Raw genomic sequence first — 21,683 nt, forward strand, 5'->3', positions numbered from 1 at the left:
TTTTCTCCTTTTTGTATTTTCATTCATCAATGAACTAGTATACTTGTTTCCTCTCCAAAAAAAAAACTTTAAACTAGTGTTACCTCTGTACTTGCGACCATTTTTGGCTTTATCCAACGGTATTTTTTTTTAGCCAAAGTTATTTATTTTTATTTGTTTTTTAATAGGAAACTGAATCCCAAGTCTGTAACCAAAGTTGGTCAAACTTTTGATTGTCAAAGTTAGTTTAAACTGAGGATTCTTGGATAACTTTTTGATTATTTTATTTACCATTTTGGGCAGCCATAGTTCGCTTACTATATCGGACATTGCTCGGAAGGCTTTCCTTTACAGTGTAGGTTATGTTCATATTTGTGATTTTTATGTGTTATATAGAGAGCTTGTTTTCTATCTGCAACGTTAAGTTCTGAGTTAAATGTGAATGTTTGTTCTAGAAAGTGTAATGGTCTCTGATGGGTTTTTTTTATCCAAAGTCCTGGAATTTTGTATGCCCTTTTCAGAGTATATATATATTTTTCAATTCAACTCTTCTATTTATTGTTCCTTTTATTTAAAGAACTCTTCTGTCTTTCTTGTATTATTTTCTAGCATTTTATGGAAGGCCATGCAAAAGATACTCCTATTTCTCGGTTACCTATCATCACAATTTTAGATACTAAACATCATTTGAAGGATGTTCCAGTTTGTCAGGTATCTTTTCCAGTGCAATGCTTGTATTGTAAGGATTAACAAATATAGTGTTTTCTTGGATATCTAACATTATTGTAGAAAATGACAGCCCTTTCATTTGGAGTTGAATTTCTTCAGTAAAGAAAACCGAATTCTTCATTATCCTGTTAGGGCTTTTTATGTAGATGGTCAAAACCTCATGGCACATAATCTATGCTCCGGATCAGATAGTATCTATAAGAAACTTTATACATCGGTAATATTCCGACTAATGTATTCTTAATCATTATCATGTAATGTTCGTTTTATCCAAATCAAAAGGGGGTTTGCTCAAGGCTTCTAAGGTTGAAATTTTTTTTATCTTGCAGATTCCAGGGAATGTTGAATTTCATCCGAAGTGTATTGTTCATAGTAGAAAGCAGCGTCTATTTCTTGTTACTTTTGAGTTTAGTGGGGCCACAAATGAAGTTGTACTTTATTGGGAAAATACTGATTCTCTAACAGCAAACAGTAAATGTACCACAGTCAAAGGTTTGCTTTAATATGTTCAATTTTTTTCAAGGCATTATGGTAAATTTAAGAGAAATACAAGCATGATTAGCAACATAGTTGAATTGCTACATGTTTGGTGTCACTAGGTCGAGATGCTGCTTTTATTGGCCCCAACGAGAATCAGTTTGCTATTCTAGATGATGATAAGACTGGACTTGGTTTACATATACTACCAGGAAATGCTTCACAAGAGAATGACAATGAAAAAGTTCTTGAAGACAACGACAGTACAGATACTAATAACAATTCTATCCGTGGACCTATGCCATTTATGTTTGAGACTGAAGTGGATCGTATTTTCTCTACTCCATTAGGTAAATGAGTAGACATTATGTATTCATCTATTCACTCCTTATTCTATTAAATTGGTTCCATGAATGCTGATAGATTAATTCACTGCATTTGTAGAATCAACATTGATGTTTGCATCTCATGGGGACCAGATTGGCTTGGTTAAACTGGTTCAAGGACATCGTAATTCGACAGCTGATGGTAACTATATACCAACAAAGGGTGAAGGGAGAAAATCAATTAAGCTGAGATTAAATGAGGTTGTCCTTCAGGTAATCAGAACTGCACGAGCAGTAAGAATTTGCCTTTATGCGAGGATTTTGGTGCTTTTGGTATTAGTACTAAAGGGGAAGAAAAGGAGAATATTCTCTTCTTTTTTTTTTTTTTTGTTTTTTTTTTGGTACATGTATACACACACACACGACATATAATTTAAGTTTGTCATGGAAATGATGCAGAAAAAAGCGTTATCCTAAAAAATTATGACATTGACTAACACAAGGCACCTGTAAGGACTAGGAAAATAGCATTTGAATCCATTTTAAATATGAGATTAACCCAGAAAAATGCATTAAAAGAATTTGAAACCAATTTCAATAGTTAGGGGCAAACATATGGAACAATACAAGAGCAACAAGCTATTAGAGTGCATGCTATTGAAGTTGATGTGAATGAAATTACAAAGTTGATGCTGATAAAGTTATTTAAAAACTCCCCAATTGGTGCTTAAAGTAACTAGAGAGTAGTTACAGAGATATTAGATTTGGTCAGTTGAGACACCAAGTAGAAGTAGGAAAAGAAATTAAATTCCTGAGGCTATCTCAGAAATTTCTGTAGCATTGAAAATTCTTCTAGTGCAAACTTCCTGAATAGAGTAGCAGGAGTGAGATGGGGTTTTGGTAGGAATTGAGAATTTTTCTGTGTGTCTTATTGTTGGTGCCTAAACCTCGTGAGTCATTATAAAGAGACTGAATTAACATTCTTGGGATGAAAAACTTCTTTAGATTTCTACAGAAGTCTAGAAAAACTTGAGAGAGCTGGTTTGAGTGGCTATGGCACATTCGTGTTGAGATATATATATAGAACTCAAACCTGCAGCATATCCCTTATGCATCAGCATGTGGGCGAGGCACCCTATTTTTTCAGGTGCTATGCGTGCCTCATTTGTAGCAATCAGCAACAGTACTTAGTAGCAGTCTTGCACATTCATTAATGGTGGTCCTCTTGGGATTGTGTATGAAAATAACTACCTCCTTAAACTTGTTTTCCTGATCTGAAACTTTAGGTCTTGTTAGATGGAGAATGGAGAATGGAGAATGGAAAATGAAGAAGAAATTTTAATTGCTTACAAATCCTAATGCTTGATACCATGATAAGAAAGTGGCAGCAAAGGAGAGGATGCTGTCTTTCTCCCATTTGTGAGATCTATCCTGTTTAAGGTTTTTTAATTTTTTTTTTAATTGACAGGACTATTTTAGGGGAAAAAAATCTATACTATATTAGAATGATTAAAAGATTACTCATTAGCCACAGTTAATACATTAAGTACTATTCAAACTGTAGCAGTTATATCACATACCCTGCCCCCCCCTCAACTTGAGATAACTGAAAAAAATTAATAAATCAATAAGTTAAATGAATTTGTTTGAGATATATTTTGTCACAGGGCATATAGTCTTCAACTGAGTAATCGACTTTTAAAAGAATTCTTCTTCTGGAGACCGATCATTTTCTAGGACACTCATGGAAAAAACAATCATTTTGTTTTTGCAGGTTCACTGGCAAGAAACTCTTAGAGGACTTGTTGCTGGAGTACTAACCACCGAGAGAGTGCTTATGCTTTCAGCTGATTTTGATATCTTGGCTAGCAGTTACACAAAATATGACAAGGGAATTCCTTCAATATCCTTGACATTGGTTGATAAGATGTTCTTTGTTTACCTATTACATGATACAAGACAAAATTGTACATGTGGCTGAGTTTTATTTTATTTATTTATTTATTTTTAATTTTTTGTTCCAGGAATAGATCAAACCTGTTTTTGGCAAGCTTTAATTTATTACCAAGTTAAAAGTTTGATTATTAGTGGGAAAATAATGTTGGAGAGCAGTTTGTATTTACCTCAATTCTGAAACTCTTAGGAAATGTGTACCATTATAAATAATATTAATCAATACAATATATTTTTGAAACACGAGTTAGGCCCTTTATAATGCTTAGAACTTAGTTCACAAATTGTGACCTTTTCTGCTCAAAAGAACTTGTTGGAATACTTATCTAATGTGCACTATCGATCCCTGTTGTGGATTGGACCCGCGCTCATCTTTTCTACTGCAACAGCGATTAGTGTCCTTGGCTGGGATGGAAAAGTGAGGACCATTCTTTCGATCAGTATGCCTTATGCAGGTGTGTTTCACAATATAGTTGTTAATTTTCTTTCTTTCTACTGTATAATTTGATAGACCCCCCCGATTGCTAAGGTGTCTACATGTAAGAGAGGAAAGAAGAGGAGTGAATGAATGAGGGACAATTATAGGGCCCAAAGTTTTATGATAGTTAGAATGGGCTGGAGAGTTGGTTATTTAGGGTGATGTTTGTTTGGGGAAGGGTATCATTTTGCATCATTTTGTATTCCCTGCGAGAATTAGGAGAGGTAGGAAGCTTTCTAATTTTCCTTATTACATTGTCATCCGATCATAAATAAAATTGTTGGACAAGGCCTATCACTTTGGTATCAAAGCAACGATTCTTGGGAATGGTGGGGAAGATGGAAGGAAGGATTGACGAGTTAGAAGAAAAGAGGTTGAGCGTCAGACAAAAGCAAGTGGAAATGGAAACAAAAATGGACTGAAAGTTTGCCGGAATGGAAACAAAAAATGAATTCGTTCTTTGCTGAGGTAAGTGAGAGACAATTGGATTTGGATGTAAAGGTGGATGTATAGTTTACAGTCATCTTTGAAGAAGTGAAAGCAGCTATCTCTTGCACTGTAGGGGGGATTAACATCAAGAAAGGGGGAGTATCGTCAAAAAGAATGATGACAGGCAAAGGGAAAAGGGTGATGAAAGAAGAATCTGTGAGGAAAACGAAGGAAAACAACTGAAAAAAAATTTGGTTGATAGTGGTGGAATTAGCACACCTAATATCCAGGAAGTCTGCTCTTTGACGATGGCTGAATTGATTGAGGATGATGATAGGGTCTGGCAAAAGAAAATTCTAGGGGCTACATTTAGTCTTGAAAATTAGGCTGGGTAGGGTATGAATGCATCTGCTACGGGCAGGTCAATTGAGTCAAATAATTCAACTGCCTGATCATTTACATTTTGTTGTAGTCGTGGGATTAGAGGATCTTGACAATTGTGACTTCAATGAATTCTTCGAAGTGGCCCTTCAAGAGACTAACAGAGAGTGAACTCAGGCTCAAGATGGAGAAGGTAATCTACTTTAAATGTGGTGATAAGTACACTCCCGGCTGCCGTTGTAAGAGAAAGGAGTTGCAAGGGATTGTTTTGCACAATGGTGAAACAGAAGGGAATAGAGAGGAGCTTGCTCGTGAGGAATGCTAACTGAGTTGCGCACTGATATTGACGAGCAAATGAAACCATATGAAATGGCCAATCTCTCCCTTAATTAGATGATGGGGATTAAATACACCCATGATGATGAAAGTTCGAGGGATGATTGTAGGGCAGGACGATGTGGTGTTGATTGATAGCAGAGCTACTCATAATCATTGAAGAAATCGTTAAGAATCGACAATTGCTTGCTTCTCCATCCACAAGTTCTGTGGTTGTTATGGGAACAGGAGGTTTCGTTTGCATGACCAGCATATGTCAAGATGTAGTTCTCACAATCTCTGATCTAACTGTAATTTGTGACTTTCTTCCTTAACCCCTTGGTAGCATTGACTTTAATGGGAATTCCTTGGCTAGTGATGCTAGGAAAAATCGAGTTCAATTGTCGTCAATTGGAGATGGATTTTTGAATTGGAGGTTGGTTGGTTCAACTACGTGGTGACCGTAGTCTGGTAAAATCCCAAGGGTCACTGAAATCTATGATGAAGGTCGTGGACAAAGATGACCAGAGGTTGCTGGTGGAATTAATTATGCTCAAACCATTGTTTGTGGAAGTTACCCCAGTTGAGGTGCTGGAAATCTTATTAAAATTTGTGGCTGTTAAAAGCTACCTCCAATATTTTGCAATGACTACACCAAAACAGTGGTTTAAATGTTTACTTTGGGCAGAATTTAGTTTACAATACTGCATATCATACCGCGGCTTGAGTTTCCCCTTGAGGTTGAATATGGCCGTTCACCCCATCCTACCTTATAATGATTTGATTTTATATTGATGATGTTAGTGTGGTGGCTGAGGTTGACATTCACCTCCGTAATAGGGAAGCCATGCTAAGAAAGTGAAAGTCTTTATTCTGAGCTTAACTGCGAATGACTAAATATGCCATTGAAAAGTGCTGTGATGTTCAGTTTGTAGTCGATGATTGGGTTTTTGTTAAGTTGCGCTCCACTGTCAATCTTCCTCTTCCAAGTACAGGCATCCAAAACTGGCACCAAGATTCATTAGCCCATTCCAGATTCTGGCGAAAGTCGGGCCGGTAACTTACAAATTACCCTTATCACAGGGGACAAGTATCCATCCTTTATTTCACGTTTCTGTAAAAAGGCAGTGGGCACAAATTCCCTTCTGTTCTGGATAATAGATAAAATTGTTGGGCAAGGCCTACCATAATTCCTACTCATAATGTATTTATCTATGATGCATGACATAACCATACATATTCTACCTTTCTTATACAAGTCTGACCAGCAAACGTGTTACTTCTGTGCAGTTCTCGCTGGTGCTTTGAATGATCGGTTATTGCTCGTGACTCCAACAGAGATAAATCCCAGACAGAAGAAGGGAGTGGAGATAAGGAGTTGTCTTGTTGGACTTCTTGAACCTCTTCTTATTGGTTTTGCTACAATGCAACAACGATTTGAGCAGAAGCTTGATCTTTCAGAAATACTTTATCAAATCACATCAAGGTTTTCTTCTTTGCATCTGCAGATATTTTTAGTTTTGCGGATATGCTGCCTTCTTGGTTTGGACCCCTAAATAAGATCTTTTAACTCTATATATTTTTTCTAATGGATTTTTGTTACCTTACTGTGTTGAATTCATCTGAAGTTATGAAATCTAACTTGTAATGTTACTCCATGAAGATTTGACAGCTTGCGTATCACTCCAAGGTCTCTTGATATTTTAGCTGGTGGTCCTCCTGTCTGTGGAGATCTTGCAGTGTCCTTGTCCCAAGCTGGTCCACAGTTTACGCAGGTGAGTGATGGATAATATTATTTTCTCTCACACTTTCGTACCTTCCAAACCTCTATCCTAATTATTATTTTTTATATTTTTAACCGAGAACTTTCTCCACCTGTTGCTCAATTAACTCAGGTGCTGCGGGGTATATATGCTATTAAAGCTCTTCGTTTTTCTACTGCTTTATCCGTTTTAAAGGATGAATACTTACGATCTAGAGATTACCCAAGATGCCCTCCAACATCGCATTTATTCCATCGGTTTCGACAGTTGGGTTACGCATGTATCAAGTATGCAGATTTATGATCATACTTCTTTTTTCGTTTTCTTTGATGCATGCATGCTGATTCAATACCTCAAAATTCATTGGTCCTGAGTACTTAGTGTGCTTTAGCATTCCTCCCTTTTAATTTTCTTTTCTTTTCTTTTCTTTAATCTCTTTTTCTTTGCATTTATCTTTATCCCATTGTTTGAATTAATTTTCTCACTCGGAGGGCTTGGCTGCTTCGGGTCTCATGCTACTTCAAATGCTTCTTAAAGAAATCTAATGAATTGTGGTTCCCTGGCTCCTTTAGTAGAACTTGTGAAAATTTCTTTTTGCTGCTATTGTTTCTCTTTTCGCTTTTCTTTTCTCTCCCTTTGGGGAAGTGTATCTCTGAATAATTTTCTTCCTTTTCTTCCATGAATGAAAATTTTGTTTCTTATTTTTTCCTTTTACATAAAAATGACTGACTTAAGCTTGCAGGTTTGGTCAGTTCGATAGTGCCAAAGAAACTTTTGAAGTTATAGCAGACAATGAAAGCATACTTGATTTGTTTATCTGCCACCTTAACCCCAGTGCATTGCGTCGTTTAGCTCAAAAATTGGAAGAGGATGGCATAGATTCTGAACTGAGACGATATTGCGAGCGAATTTTAAGGGTCCGCTCTACAGGATGGACACAAGGCATTTTTGCAAATTTTGCTGCTGAGAGCGTGGTTCCCAAAGGTCCAGAATGGGGTGGTGGAAACTGGGAAATCAAAACTCCCACCAATTTGAAGGCTATACCTCAATGGGAACTGGCTGCAGAAGTGATGCCGTATATGAAAACAGATGACGGTTCTATACCTTCGATCGTTGCAGATCATATTGGTGTTTACCTTGGTACGGTTAAAGGTAGAGGTAGTATTGTTGAAGTAGTAAGTGAGGATAGACTGGTCAGATCTTTTCCACCTGCTGTTGGAAGTATTGATAAGTCCACTGCGCTTCAAATACCTTCAGCAAAATCCATTTCCAATAAATCCAAGGCATCATTTGATGGTGAGTCAAAGGATAATTTGATGGGTTTGGAAACTCTTATGAAAAAATCTTCTAGTTCAGCCTTTGCAGACGAACAGGCTAAAGCGGAAGAAGAATTCAAGAAAACAATGTATGGCAATGCTCATGATGGTAGCAGTAGCGATGAAGAGAACGTTTCAAAAACTCGAAAGCTACACATTAGAATACGAGATAAACCTGTTGCATCTCCAACAGTTGATGTGAAAAAGATCAAAGAAGCTACGATGCAATTTAAACTTGGGGAGGGATTTGGTCCACCCATTAGCAGAACTAAGTCATTGACTGGTAGCACTCAGGACCTTGTGGAAACTTTATCCCAACCTCCTGCTACAACTTCTTTAACCGCTCCAATTGTTTCTGCTGCCTCGACTGATCCTTTTGGTTCAAATTCATTCATGCAACCTGCACCAGTGTTCCTGCCTTCTACCCAGGGCACGGGCACGGGTGTGGGAGTTGCGGCCAGACCCATTCCGGAGGACTTTTTCCAAAATACAATTCCTTCTCTTCAGATTGCAGCTTCCCTTCCTCCTCCTGGAACTTACCTTTCACAGTTAGATCCAGCGTCCCGTGGCAGTGAGAGCAACAAGGTCGCTTCCAACCAGGTCAATGTTCCTGAAGTTAATGTTGGCCTTCCAGATGGTGGTGTTCCCCCTCAAGCCACCCCTCAGGCCACCCAGCAACTGGCTGTATCGTTTGAACCAATTGGATTACCTGATGGGGGTGTACCACCACAATCCTCGGGTCAACCCACTGTCATGCTGCCTACAGTTCAGCCAGTTCAGCCAGCTCAGCCTTTACTTTCTTCACAGCCTCTTGATCTTAGTTTCCTAGGACTTCCAAATTCTGTTGATTCTGTAAAGCCTACTCCACCTCAAGCGGCTTCTGTGCGACCTGGACAGGTTCTCAACTATCTACAATTTCATCTTGCCTGTCTAACTCTAACAGTAACGTTTCATTTATTGTCTTAATTTTTTTTCTTTACCATCTTCAACCTTAATTTCGTCATTCAGGTTCCCCGTGGTGCTGCTGCTTCTGTATGCTTCAAGACTGGGCTAGCACATCTAGAGCAGAATAATCTTTCAGATGCTTTGTCTTGTTTTGATGAATCTTTTCTGGCACTTGCCAAAGACCATTCTCGAGGAGCTGATATTAAAGCTCAAGCGACCATATGTGCCCAGTACAAGATAGCTGTGACTCTTCTTCAGGTAATCATTTCTGAGGTCCTTCAGTTGTTCCCTAATTGTTTTCTAGGTAATGAAGTTTTGTAGAGTAGCAAATAAAGCAAATACCTTATGATTGCATTTTGTGCAGGAAATTGGAAGATTACAAAAGGTACAAGGACCGAGTGCATTGAGTGCCAAAGATGAGATGGGCAGACTATCACGGCATCTAGGTTCTTTGCCTCTTCTGGCAAAGCATCGTATAAATTGCATACGAACTGCTATAAAACGGAATATGGAGGTTCAGAATTTCTCTTATTCTAAACAGATGCTTGAACTTCTGTTCTCTAAAGCTCCTGCAAGTAAGCAAGATGAGTTGAGGAGCCTCATTGACATTTGTATTCAAAGGGGTTTGATGAACAAGTCCATTGATCCACTGGAAGATCCCTCAATGTTCTGTGCTGCCACCCTCAGTCGATTGTCGACGATTGGTTATGATATATGCGATCTTTGTGGGGCAAAATTTTCGGCTCTAACCTCTCCTGGATGCATAATATGTGGCATGGGAAGCATAAAAAGATCAGATGCTCTTGCAGAACCTGTACCTTCACCGTTTGGCTAAAATTTTAGGCACTGCCTCCAGATGAACTCTCAGGTATTTGGCCTTCACTCAGTTTTTTCATCTTTTCCCTCCATCCTTCGCCCCCCATTGGGATTGTTTGCTTACTATTATTTATTTATTTGTAGTTAGTGATTGGAAGCGTTGGCCCAGTTTTGTACATTTAATATACTGTTATGAGCTTAAAGCCTATAATTAAATGATTTTCCCCCTCTATTAGCTTTTTGGGTTGGATTTGGGGTCTTGGGGAATCGGGCCCCCTCGGAAGGGGGCATTCTTCGCCCTCCACTTAGGCTAATCTGCGTAGAAAGGGCCCGACACTTAGTTCATAGCACGAAAGTCGTAATCATTCTATAGGATCAAATTTGTGGGAATTATACAATGATCGAAGAGATGTATATGATATGTAATATTAAATTGTTCGATAAAATCTTTAAACCCTTTTAGTTGAATGGTTTAAAAAGAGATATGAAGTTCGTGTTTGTTGGAAGGTTTTCAAATATGATGTCTAGGAAAAGTTTTCCATTATTGTGATAAAATAATGTATAATAGAGTCTAACAAATAGATAATAAATAAGTAGAATTACCCGTCTAATTTTGTGGAAATATCAAAACATCTCCAGTTTTTGGTTTCTAAGAACTCTTAAAAGAGTCCAGAATTCTCTTACCCTTACTAATGTTGATTTAGAAGTTCAATAGACAATGGAATGACCAAAAAATCAAATTTTTATGAACTCCTTATTTTAAATTATTTACTTTCCACTGAACCATCAAAATTATTCTCAAGTTCCTCACTGGATTATATAAGTATTGTTCTACATCATTTTTTAATTCAAATGAACTACTTAAATTAGAAGTGACTATTGATTCATATTAACGAGCATTATTATGAAATTTGTACAAATCATACAAACAAATCAAATAATTTTGTATGTTATTCACCATAACTTTAACCATATCATTGTCTTTGATATTCGGAACGAAAAATGATGTGCAATCCAATGTGTAACGAGGATTGAGTACCACGGCTATAAATATCAATTTATTGATTTTGTCAACTAGGTCTCATTACTTGTTATACTTTATCTTCATAGTACTTATAACATTGTTCACATTTGAGCACAGTACATTAAAAGTTCTTGAATATACCAAATTTCATGAAAATAAGAAGTAGAAGTCAAGTATAAATAATCATTTATCTTTGTAGTAACATCATAGAAGCCTTAAAAAACGTGACAAACATTTACAAGATTTTTTCAATCACCAATTCTTGTCCTTGTTCTTTTGTTTCCATGATCACAATTCCTTTATGAAAATTCAATCCCAAATCAATAAATTGTGTCGTGATTATCATGTCTAGGTTTCAGTAGGACAAACCATTTTGGAATTACTCACTAAAAAAACTTTTAACTTCATTTTTTTTTCTAGATAAAGTTGAAATGTTTTTGTTACTATGAATGGAAGGTCACACTTAGGACATACAATACTGCAAAGCAATCTAAAACTCTCATTCTCTACGAATTTAAATGACAATTCATCCATAATTATTATCTTAGCACATGCTCTACATGTTTGACTAAACAATGAAATTACAACATTACTACCACATTTTTCATTTATTGAACGTTGAATACTTAAGGTAGTTTGTGGTTTGTCTTCCATCTTATATGGGTACTGTTTACACCGACTTTTTAAATATTTCCGTTATGTGCTAGGTCCATAAGAAATAGTATGACAAACATACTCTTTATAACAATAATTGTACTTATACCTCTTATTGTTGTCCTCTAATATTGTGAAATGATTCTAAATTATTGCCATTTCTTGTTTCTAGATTCAAATTGTGTAGACAATGGTGGCTTAGTTCCATTATAATCGGTAGAGCGAGAAAAAAGAGGGAAGAGTTTAAGAATTACATCCTCTGTACTAGTGCTTGGGATCTATAAAAAGTAAAATAAAACTAAATTCAAACATGGATAACCATCCAGGCAATCAATTCAAAAATACTTTTTCAATCCTACATTTTTATTATTTAACATGGTAGACCAATTCACTCTCTACTTTTACATAGAATCAGAATGTTAATGTTCTTAGTTGATAGGAAAATGCTCTTACTCCTTGTAGAAGACAAAAGAAATATGTAGAACATATCATGAATATTGAATGTGAAAATACTTTATTTATAAACTTCATCTAAAAAATACTGCTATGAACTTAAGTGTTTGAAAACATCTGTCAAACGACAAATGAAAGGCTAAACAAAAATAAATAAACATTTAAATTAAAAACTTTCTATTCTAACTTAAGTCTAGGAAAATAACGCACATACCTTATACATGTGTCATAGTCTCGAGTTGCGATGTCGTTGTTAGTCGTATAGGGATGCCTTGCCTTTACTTGAAATAGAAGTAGCACGTGGCTTGAGTATTTTCAGTAAGTGACCTCATTATTGAGGTTAAATGCAAACACATGCAATTTCATGAATGAGACCTATCATAAGAGTCTATTTTCCTACGACGGCTATCCTAACGAGTAATTTGGATGTGTACTTAATTTTCCTACACACGGTCTATATGTGTGAGTATGGACCCACTACTCGATTGACACACCTCTTGGGCCCCTTTCAGGTCGGACGAGCATTCTCTGGCAGTTGTTGATACCGGATACCCGTTAGCAATAACGACCGTCACAGCAGCATAATGATAAACATAATGATTGTTTCCCTACCTCGTAGTGTACACGTCCGTACTATCGTGAAAGATAGGGGTATCCCCCAATACATGAACACACAATAATGCATGAGGCCCAACATTTTTCCATTTTCATTATCATTATCATTAGCATCTACCTTCTAATATCATTTGTCATATATCATATCATTTTGTCATAACGTTTTTTATTCGTTTATCATATCTCTCATGCATATGACAGGGTTGTATTTCATGCAAATTCATTGTTTTTGCATGTCAATTATATCATAACATTCATATTACATACATGTGTCATATCATAATGTTTCCATGCCCCTTCAGACATAACAATTCTCATCATGTACATACCATACCATATCATATATCACAATAGTCATATAACAGAACTTGTGTGTTATTCGCATATCATATAATAGTCATATCATTTCGTAAACACTTTATAGTCACAACTTTCCATATACATATCCTAGTCATATTGTTTCCTAAACTTGATATAGCCTTATCGTTCTTATACCTATCATAGTCGTATCATTTCATAAACATATCTTAGTCCTATTATTTTCCAAACATATCCTAACCTTGTCGTTTCATGAACGAATCCCACTCATATCGTTTAATTAACGTATCCAAGTCATACCATTGTATCAACATATCCTAACCATATCGTTTTATCAATCTATCATGATCATATCGTTTTCTATACGTAGCCTAATCATATCGTTTCATGAACATATCTTAGTCATATCTTTACATTACGTCTATCGCTTCCTTCTTGTATACTATCTCAAGCATATCATTGAACACATCATACAACAAGAGTTATCATACCATTACGTATCATATCATAGTCATATCGTTTCATAAACAATTCACATGTATCAAATATTCACACGTGTAGAACTATGGGGCACGTGTCAACACACAACATCAAATATAACCATGTCGATAGCAAGACCACTTACTTGGTTGGCCTTAGTCGATGTTCTATCCTATTTCTGAGATTGACTTGACTTGTCCCTCAAAGTTTGTAATGACCTTACAACCCAACACCATTAGCTTTATTGCAGTCAAAATGATCGCTTGTGGATGTATATAATAAAATGAAGTAACATTCACAAGAATAAGTGCAAGTATACACTATCACAAGTAGCAAGTAATAGGTAAATTATCGATTCCACAGAGAACTATCTTTTTTATTAATTTTATCACCGGAAATTAAGTGAGTTTTTAGGTAGCATTCAAATGGTGTTGGTGATTTTAAACTAATTAAACGAAATTAACGCAGAGTGCCACTGCTGTTAAAAAAATAGAAAACGACGAGAAAATCAACAATAATGAGGAAGGTTCGGCTAAGAGAGATTAAATAGATAAGTTTTTGAATTTTGTGGTTGATTTTAGTTTCTTTTAATAGATTCCCAAGCCCACTTCCGAGGGTCATGCATGGTGATTACGTCCATAATAGTTTGTAATTTCTATTTAACAAGGCTGTAGGAGAAGAATTATTCCTAACCCGTTCTATTACCTTCAAGTATCCTTGCAATGGAACACTAGAGTAACAAAGAGAAATTCATTGTTTCCACTCTTCTTCCGAATAAGAGAACTATGTAAAGTGACTAAGTAAACAACATGTAAATCATTTATAACTCTTTAATAAACTAAAATCACACCGTCAAGATACTTCAAGTACATAAAACTCTCTCGCCTCCCCTATAAAGTTTAGCTCTCCATACATTAGATAGAGGAAGCCACATTTTAATCATATAAATTGATAGAATAAGAAAAGAGAAGAATTAGAGATTTATCAAGCTTTATTGTTGTTGTTCGATGGAAGTTCCCTTCCCTTGAGCTCTCACCTCCACCTCTTTGTCCTAATCAATCCTTCTTGGTCTTTTTTTCCTTCGTTCTTACAGCTGTTGGATTATGGTCCTTCTTCTTCTTTTTCTCTGATTTCACAACAGTTCACAGTAGTCGAGGCTGCTACTGTCTAATCCGAATTTCTGCTTCCTAAAAATGTCGCTCTCCCGCTTGTGAATCTTTCTTCTTCTTTTTCTCTGAATTCACAATAGTTCACAGTAGCCGAGGCTACTACTGTCTAATCCAAATTTTTGCTTCCTAAAAATGTCGCTCTTTCTTCCTTTTATATTGTGCATGGCTTCCTGTTTAGGACGGTTCATAATCTGATCTTCTTAATTGGGTAGTCCCACTTGGATTGCTCATGTGGATTAAAATTTTGGATTAAAATTTTCCTTTTATATTGTGCATGGCTGCTTGTTTAGCACTAAAAAAAAATAATCTAAAATGCTTCCTAAAAATGTCGCTCTCTCTCTTGTGAATCTTTCTTCTTATTTTTCTCTGATTTCACAACAGTTCACAGTAGCCGAGGTTGCTACTGTCTAGTTCGAATTTATGCTTCCCAAAAATGTCGCTCTTTCTTCCTTATATATTGTGCATGGCTTCCTGTTTAGGACTGTTCTTAATCCGATGTTCTTAATTGGGTAGTCCCACTTGGATTGCTCATGTGGATTAAAATTTTCCTTTTATATTGTGCATGGCTCCCTGTTTAGGACGGTTCTTAATCCTGTTTAAGACTGTTCTTAATTGGGTATCACTCTTTCTTCCTTTTATATTGTGCATGGCTTCCTATTTAGAACGGTTCTTAATCATGTTTAGGACTGAAAAAGAATAATTTGTCCACCTAGGATGTTCTTAATTGGGTATCTTTCTTCCTCTTTTTCTCTGATTTCATAACAATTCACAGTAGTCGAGGCCGCTACTGTCTAATCCAAATTTCTGCTTCCTAAAAATGTCGCTCTCCCTCTTGTGAATCTTTCTTCTTATTTTTCTCTGATTTCACAACAGTTCCCAATAGCCGAGGCTGCTACTGTCTAGTTCGAATTTATGCTTCCCAAAAATGTCGCTCTTTCTTCCTTATATATTGTGCATGGCTTCCTGTTTAGGACTTTTCTTCCTTTTATATTGTGCATGGCTTCCTATTTAGGACGGTTCTTAATCATGTTTAGGACTGAAAAAGAATAATTTGTCCACCTAGGATGTTCTTAATTGGGTATCTTTCTTCCTCTTTTTCTCTGATTTCATAACAGTTCACAGTAGTCGAGGCCGCTACTGTCTAATCCGAATTTCTGCTTCCTAAAAATGTCGCTCTCCCTCTTGTGAATCTTTCTTCTTCTTTTTCTCTGATTTCACAACAGTTCACAATAGCCGAGGCTGCTACTGTCTAATCTGAATTTCTACTTCCTAAAAATGTCGCTCTTTCTTCCTCTTATATTGTGCATGGCTTCCTGTTTAGGACTGTTCTTAATCCGATGTTCTTAATTGGGTAGTCCCACTTGGATTGCTCATGTGGATTAAAATTTTCCTTTTATATTGTGCATGGCTTCCTGTTGAGGACTGTTCTTAATCCTGTTTAAGGCTGTTCTTAATTGGGTATCACTTTTTCTTCCTTTTATATTGTGCATGGCTTCCTATTTAGGACGGTTCTTAATCATGTTTAGGACTGAAAAAGAATAATTTGTCCACCTAGGATGTTCTTAATTGGGTATCTTTCTTCCTCTTTTTCTCTGATTTCATAACAGTTCACAGTAGTCGAGGCCGCTACTGTCTAATCCGAATTTCTGCTTCCTAAAAATGTCGCTCTCCCTCTTGTGAATCTTTCTTCTTCTTTTTCTCTGATTTCATAACAGTTCCCAATAGCAGAGGCTGCTACTGTCTAATCCGAATTTCTACTTCCTAAAAATGTCGCTCTTTCTTCCTCTTATATTGTGCATGGCTTCCTGTTTAGGACTGTTCTTAATCCGATGTTCTTAATTGGGTAGTCCCACTTATATTGTGCATGGCTTCCTGTTTAGGACTGTTCTTAATCCGATGTTCTTAATTGGGTAGTCCCACTGGATTGGTGCATGGCTTCCTGTTTAGGACTGTTCTTAATCCGATGTTCTTAATTGGGTAGTCCCACTGGATTGATCATGTGGATTAAATTTAGGACTGTTCTTAATCCGATGTTCTTAATTGGGTAGTCCCACTGGATTGATCATGTGGATTAAAATTTTCCTTTTATATTGTGCATGGCTTCCTGTTGAGGACTGTTCTTAATCCTGTTTAAGACTGTTCTTAACTGGGTATCACTCTTTCTTCCTTTTATATTGTGCATGGCTTCCTATTTAGGACGGTTCTTAATCATGTTTAGGACTGAAAAAGAATAATTTGTCCACCTAGGATGTTCTTAATTGGGTATCACTCTTTCTTCCTTTTATATTGTGCATGGCTTCCTATTTAGGACGGTTCTTAATCATGTTTAGGACTGAAAAAGAATAATTTGTCCACCTAGGATGTTCTTAATTGGGTATCTTTCTTCCTCTTTTTCTTTGATTTCATAACAGTTCACAATAGTCGAGGCCGCTACTGTCTAATCCGAATTTCTGTTTCCTAAAAATGTCGCTCTCCCTCTTGTGAATCTTTCTTCTTCTTTTTCTCTGATTTCACAACAGTTCCCAATAGCCGAGGCTGCTACTGTCTAATCCGAATTTCTACTTCCTAAAAATGTCGCTCTTTCTTCCTCTTATATTGTGCATGGCTTCCTGTTTAGGACTGTTCTTAATCCGATGTTCTTAATTGGGTAGTCCCACTTATATTGTGCATGGCTTCCTGTTTAGGACTGTTCTTAATCCGATGTTCTTAATTGGGTAGTCCCACTGGATTGGTGCATGGCTTCCTGTTTAGGACTGTTCTTAATCCGATGTTCTTAATTGGGTAGTCCCACTGGATTGCTCATGTGGATTAAAATTTTCCTTTTATATTGTGCATGGCTTCCTGTTGAGGACTGTTCTTAATCCTGTTTAAGACTGTTCTTAATTGGGTATCACTCTTTCTTCCTTTTATATTGTGCATGGCTTCCTATTTAGGACGGTTCTTAATCATGTTTAGGACTGAAAAAGAATAATTTGTCCACCTAGGATGTTCTTAATTGGGTATCTTTCTTCCTCTTTTTCTCTGATTTCATAACAGTTCACAGTAGTCGAGGCCGCTACTGTCTAATCCGAATTTCTGCTTCCTAAAAATGTCGCTCTCCCTCTTGTGAATCTTTCTTCTTCTTTTTCTCTGATTTCACAACAGTTCACAATAGCCGAGGCTGCTACTGTCTAATCTGAATTTCTACTTCCTAAAAATGTCGCTCTTTCTTCCTCTTATATTGTGCATGGCTTCCTGTTTAGGACTGTTCTTAATCCGATGTTCTTAATTGGGTAGTCCCACTTGGATTGCTCATGTGGATTAAAATTTTTCTTTTATATTGTGCATGGCTTCCTGTTGAGGACTGTTCTTAATCCTGTTTAAGACTGTTCTTAATTGGGTATCACTCTTTCTTCCTTTTATATTGTGCATGGCTTCCTATTTAGGACGGTTCTTAATCATGTTTAGGACTGAAAAAGAATAATTTGTCCACCTAGGATGTTCTTAATTGGGTATCTTTCTTCCTCTTTTTCTCTGATTTCATAACAGTTCACAGTAGTCGAGGCCGCTACTGTCTAATCCGAATTTCTGCTTCCTAAAAATGTCGCTCTCCCTCTTGTGAATCTTTCTTCTTCTTTTTCTCTGATTTCACAACAGTTCACAATAGCCGAGGCTGCTACTGTCTAATCTGAATTTCTACTTCCTAAAAATGTCGCTCTTTCTTCCTCTTATATTGTGCATGGCTTCCTGTTTAGGACTGTTCTTAATCCGATGTTCTTAATTGGGTAGTCCCACTTGGATTGCTCATGTGGATTAAAATTTTTCTTTTATATTGTGCATGGCTTCCTGTTGAGGACTGTTCTTAATCCTGTTTAAGAGTGTTCTTAATTGGGTATCACTCTTTCTTTCTTTTATATTGTGCATGGCTTCCTATTTAGGACGGTTCTTAATCATGTTTAGGACTGAAAAAGAATAATTTGTCCACCTAGGATGTTCTTAATTGGGTATCTTTCTTCCTCTTTTTCTCTGATTTCAAAGAATAATTTGTCCACCTAGGATGTTCTTAATTGGGTATCTTTCTTCCTCTTTTTCTCTGATTTCATAACAGTTCACAGTAGTCTAGGATGTTCTTAATTGGGTATCTTTCTTCCTCTTTTTCTCTGATTTCATAACAGTTCACAGTAGTCAAGGCCGCTACTGTCTAATCCGAATTTCTGCTTCCTAAAAATGTCGCTCTCCCTCTTGTGAATCTTTCTTCTTCTTTTTCTCTGATTTCACAACAGTTCACAATAGCCGAGGCTGGTACTGTCTAATCCGAATTTCTACTTCCCAAAAATGTCTCTTTCTTCCTTTTATATTGTGCATGGCTTCCTGTCTAGGACTGTTCTGAATCCGATGTTCTTAATTGGGTAATCCCACTTGGATTGCTCATGTGGATTAAAATTTCTTAATTGGGTAGTCCCACTTGGATTGGGATTAAAATTTTCTTTTTATATTGTGCATAATTGGGTAGTGGGTAGTCCCACCTCGATTGCTGTGGATTAAAATTCTTTTATATTGTGCATAATTGGATAGTGGGTAGTCCCACCCCTTATTGATGATGTGGATTAAAATTTCTTAATTGAGTAGTCCCGGATTAAAATTTTCCTTTTATATTGTACATGGCTTCTACCTTTAGGCATATGTATAAGGTAATCATCTCCTCGTGTGACAAACCCAAACCCAAGTTTTCACATTAAGCACAAAGTTTCATCCTTGATAATCTCTCAAGACACCAGTCAAGAATCTGTACTGTGGCAGGATACTATTCTACCACTAGACCACTTGTGCTTCTGCCTTTAGGCATATCCATAACGTAATCATATTCTAGTCATGCAGTTCTTCCGAAGTCCTTAACTTTTAGTTTCACCTCTCGATTAAAAAAAAAAAAAAGCTTGAGAGTGCTCCTTGTGTCATCTATAAATTAGATGATCTTGTGACAAACCCAAGTTTTCACATTAAGCACCAATTTTCATCATTGCTTATCTTGAATATGATAGATTGATAAAACGATATGATTATGATAGATTGATAAAACGATATGGTTAGGATACGTTGATACAATGGTATGGCTAGGATACGTTAATTAAACGATATGAGTCGGATTCGTTCATAAAACAATAAGATTAGGATATGTTTGAGAAATGATATGACTAAGTTATGTTTATGAAATGATACGACTATGATAGGCATAAGAATGATTAGGCTATGACAAGTTTAGGAAACGATATGACTAGGATATGTATATGGGACGTTGTGACTATGAAGTGTTTACAAAATGATATGATTATGATATGATATGCAAATAACGGATATATATATATATATATATATATATAGTGATATGATATGAGAATGATATTATACATGTTATGACACGATATATGTGATAAATTGATATGTTTATGATATGATATATTGTGATATGATATGTTGTAATGTGGTATGTGAATAGCACATACGGGTTATGTTATATGACTATTGTGATATATGATATGGTATGATATGTACATGATGAAAATTGTTATGTCTGAAGGGGCATGGAAACATTATGATATGACACTTGTATGTAATATGAATGTTATGATATAATTGACATGCAAAAATGATGAACTAGCATGAAATAAAACCCTGGCATATGCATGAGAGATATGATAAACGATATGAGAAGCGGTATGACAAAATGATATGATATGAAGGCAGATTGGAGTTGTATTAAATGATAATGAAAATGGAAAAAATGTTGGGACCTCATGCATTATTGTGTGCTCATGCATTGGGGGATACTCCTATCCTTCATAATAGTACGGACGTAATCGCTACGAGGCAGGAAAACGATCATTATGTTTATCATAATGCTGCTGTCATGGTCGCTATTGCTAACGGGTGTTCGACATCAACAACTACCAGAGAATGCTCGTCTGAATAGAAAGGAGCCCAAGAGGTGTGCGAATCGACTAGTGGGTCCATACTCGCACGTGTAGATCATGTATTGGAAAATTAAGTACACATCTAAATTGCTCGTTAGGATAGCCGCCGTAGGAAAATAGACTGTTATGATTGGCCCCATTCATGAAATTGTATGTGTTTGCATTTAACCTCAATAGTGGGGTCACTTACTGAGTATTCTCAAAATACTCAATGATATGAATTCATGAATTCAACTACTGACCCTTTGCATGTACCCAAACGACCAATTACAAGAAGCAAGGTTAAGAAGATACAAGAGGCCAATACATTGCATCTTCAAAGGCTAGCTAGTGTACAAGTTGAAACAAATACTTTTGAGCCCAAAAACCTTTATAGCATTAGCATGTCAAATCAAGAAAATAATAGAGTGGCTGGCATTGGAAAGTGATTAGAAGACTTCGTCTTTGGTAGTTGAACTACCAATTAAGACAATTTATGTTTGGCTTATCTTATTCAATTTGTATTTATAAGCTTTTATTGGTAGTTGTAATTTGTAGTTGGTAGATGAACTTCATTATCTTTGGATTATCTTGTTGGCCTATTTAAAGATATGTAATATTCATGTTTAAGGATCATTGTTGAATACAAACAAAACCTTTGTGTTCTCTTGATACTTTTTTGCTGTTATTCTTTTTCAAACCTTGCTTTAGGTTTGATGTTTAAACCGATTCATTGAATTAGTTTTGATCAAGCTAATTTTGGAGTGAGTTGTCTTGGAGTCTAAGAGTGACCATCATAGATTCCAAGTTCGATCTTAGAGTCATTCATCTTCTAACCAACTCTTGGTTGGAATCAATTCGTTAAGTTAGCTTTCTTTGTGAACGTTTGCAAGGATTCTAGAAGGATCTCTAGCTTTGCAAAATCCAGCATTGTTGGCGCTTATCATTTGGTATTATCGCATTTGGTCGATGTTCTTTGACCGCTCTAGAGGTGAAATATCTTTACTGTTATTTGTTTTTTTTTCTATCAATTTTTTAGTCTCTCTCAAATTATCGGAAGAAAAAAAAAACGAAAAGAAAAATCAGTAGGAAAAAAGGAAAAAAAAAATCTGTAGTAAAAAAAAAAAAAAAAAAAA

At 36.2% G+C, this 21,683-nt stretch overlaps 1 protein-coding gene across 6 annotated transcripts in view; it reads left to right on the forward strand.

The window, feature by feature from the left end:
- Positions 1 to 10,142, forward strand: part of LOC111438661 — a 30,412-nt gene extending 20,270 nt beyond the window's left edge. For 5 of the 6 annotated variants that reach the window (XM_023076533.1, XM_023076534.1, XM_023076532.1 and 2 more), the window contains 14 exons: positions 283 to 334; positions 589 to 690; positions 779 to 925; positions 1,038 to 1,200; positions 1,308 to 1,535; positions 1,630 to 1,784; positions 3,286 to 3,414; positions 3,802 to 3,919; positions 6,358 to 6,553; positions 6,731 to 6,842; positions 6,963 to 7,117; positions 7,573 to 9,043; positions 9,155 to 9,349; positions 9,456 to 10,142. In XM_023076533.1, the coding sequence (XP_022932301.1) occupies positions 283 to 334; positions 589 to 690; positions 779 to 925; positions 1,038 to 1,200; positions 1,308 to 1,535; positions 1,630 to 1,784; positions 3,286 to 3,414; positions 3,802 to 3,919; positions 6,358 to 6,553; positions 6,731 to 6,842; positions 6,963 to 7,117; positions 7,573 to 9,043; positions 9,155 to 9,349; positions 9,456 to 9,926 (3,694 nt within the window). In that variant the 3' untranslated portion in view covers positions 9,927 to 10,142. The remainder of the gene's footprint in view (positions 1 to 282; positions 335 to 588; positions 691 to 778; positions 926 to 1,037; positions 1,201 to 1,307; positions 1,536 to 1,629; positions 1,785 to 3,285; positions 3,415 to 3,801; positions 3,920 to 6,357; positions 6,554 to 6,730; positions 6,843 to 6,962; positions 7,118 to 7,572; positions 9,044 to 9,154; positions 9,350 to 9,455) is intronic. The other variant, XM_023076536.1, reaches the window with a different exon arrangement.
- Positions 10,143 to 21,683: the final 11,541 nt, after the last annotated feature.

Source organism: Cucurbita moschata, unplaced genomic scaffold, assembly GCF_002738365.1.
Source record: "Cucurbita moschata cultivar Rifu unplaced genomic scaffold, Cmos_1.0 Cmo_Scf00080, whole genome shotgun sequence".
Classification (NCBI taxonomy): Eukaryota; Viridiplantae; Streptophyta; class Magnoliopsida; order Cucurbitales; family Cucurbitaceae; genus Cucurbita; species Cucurbita moschata.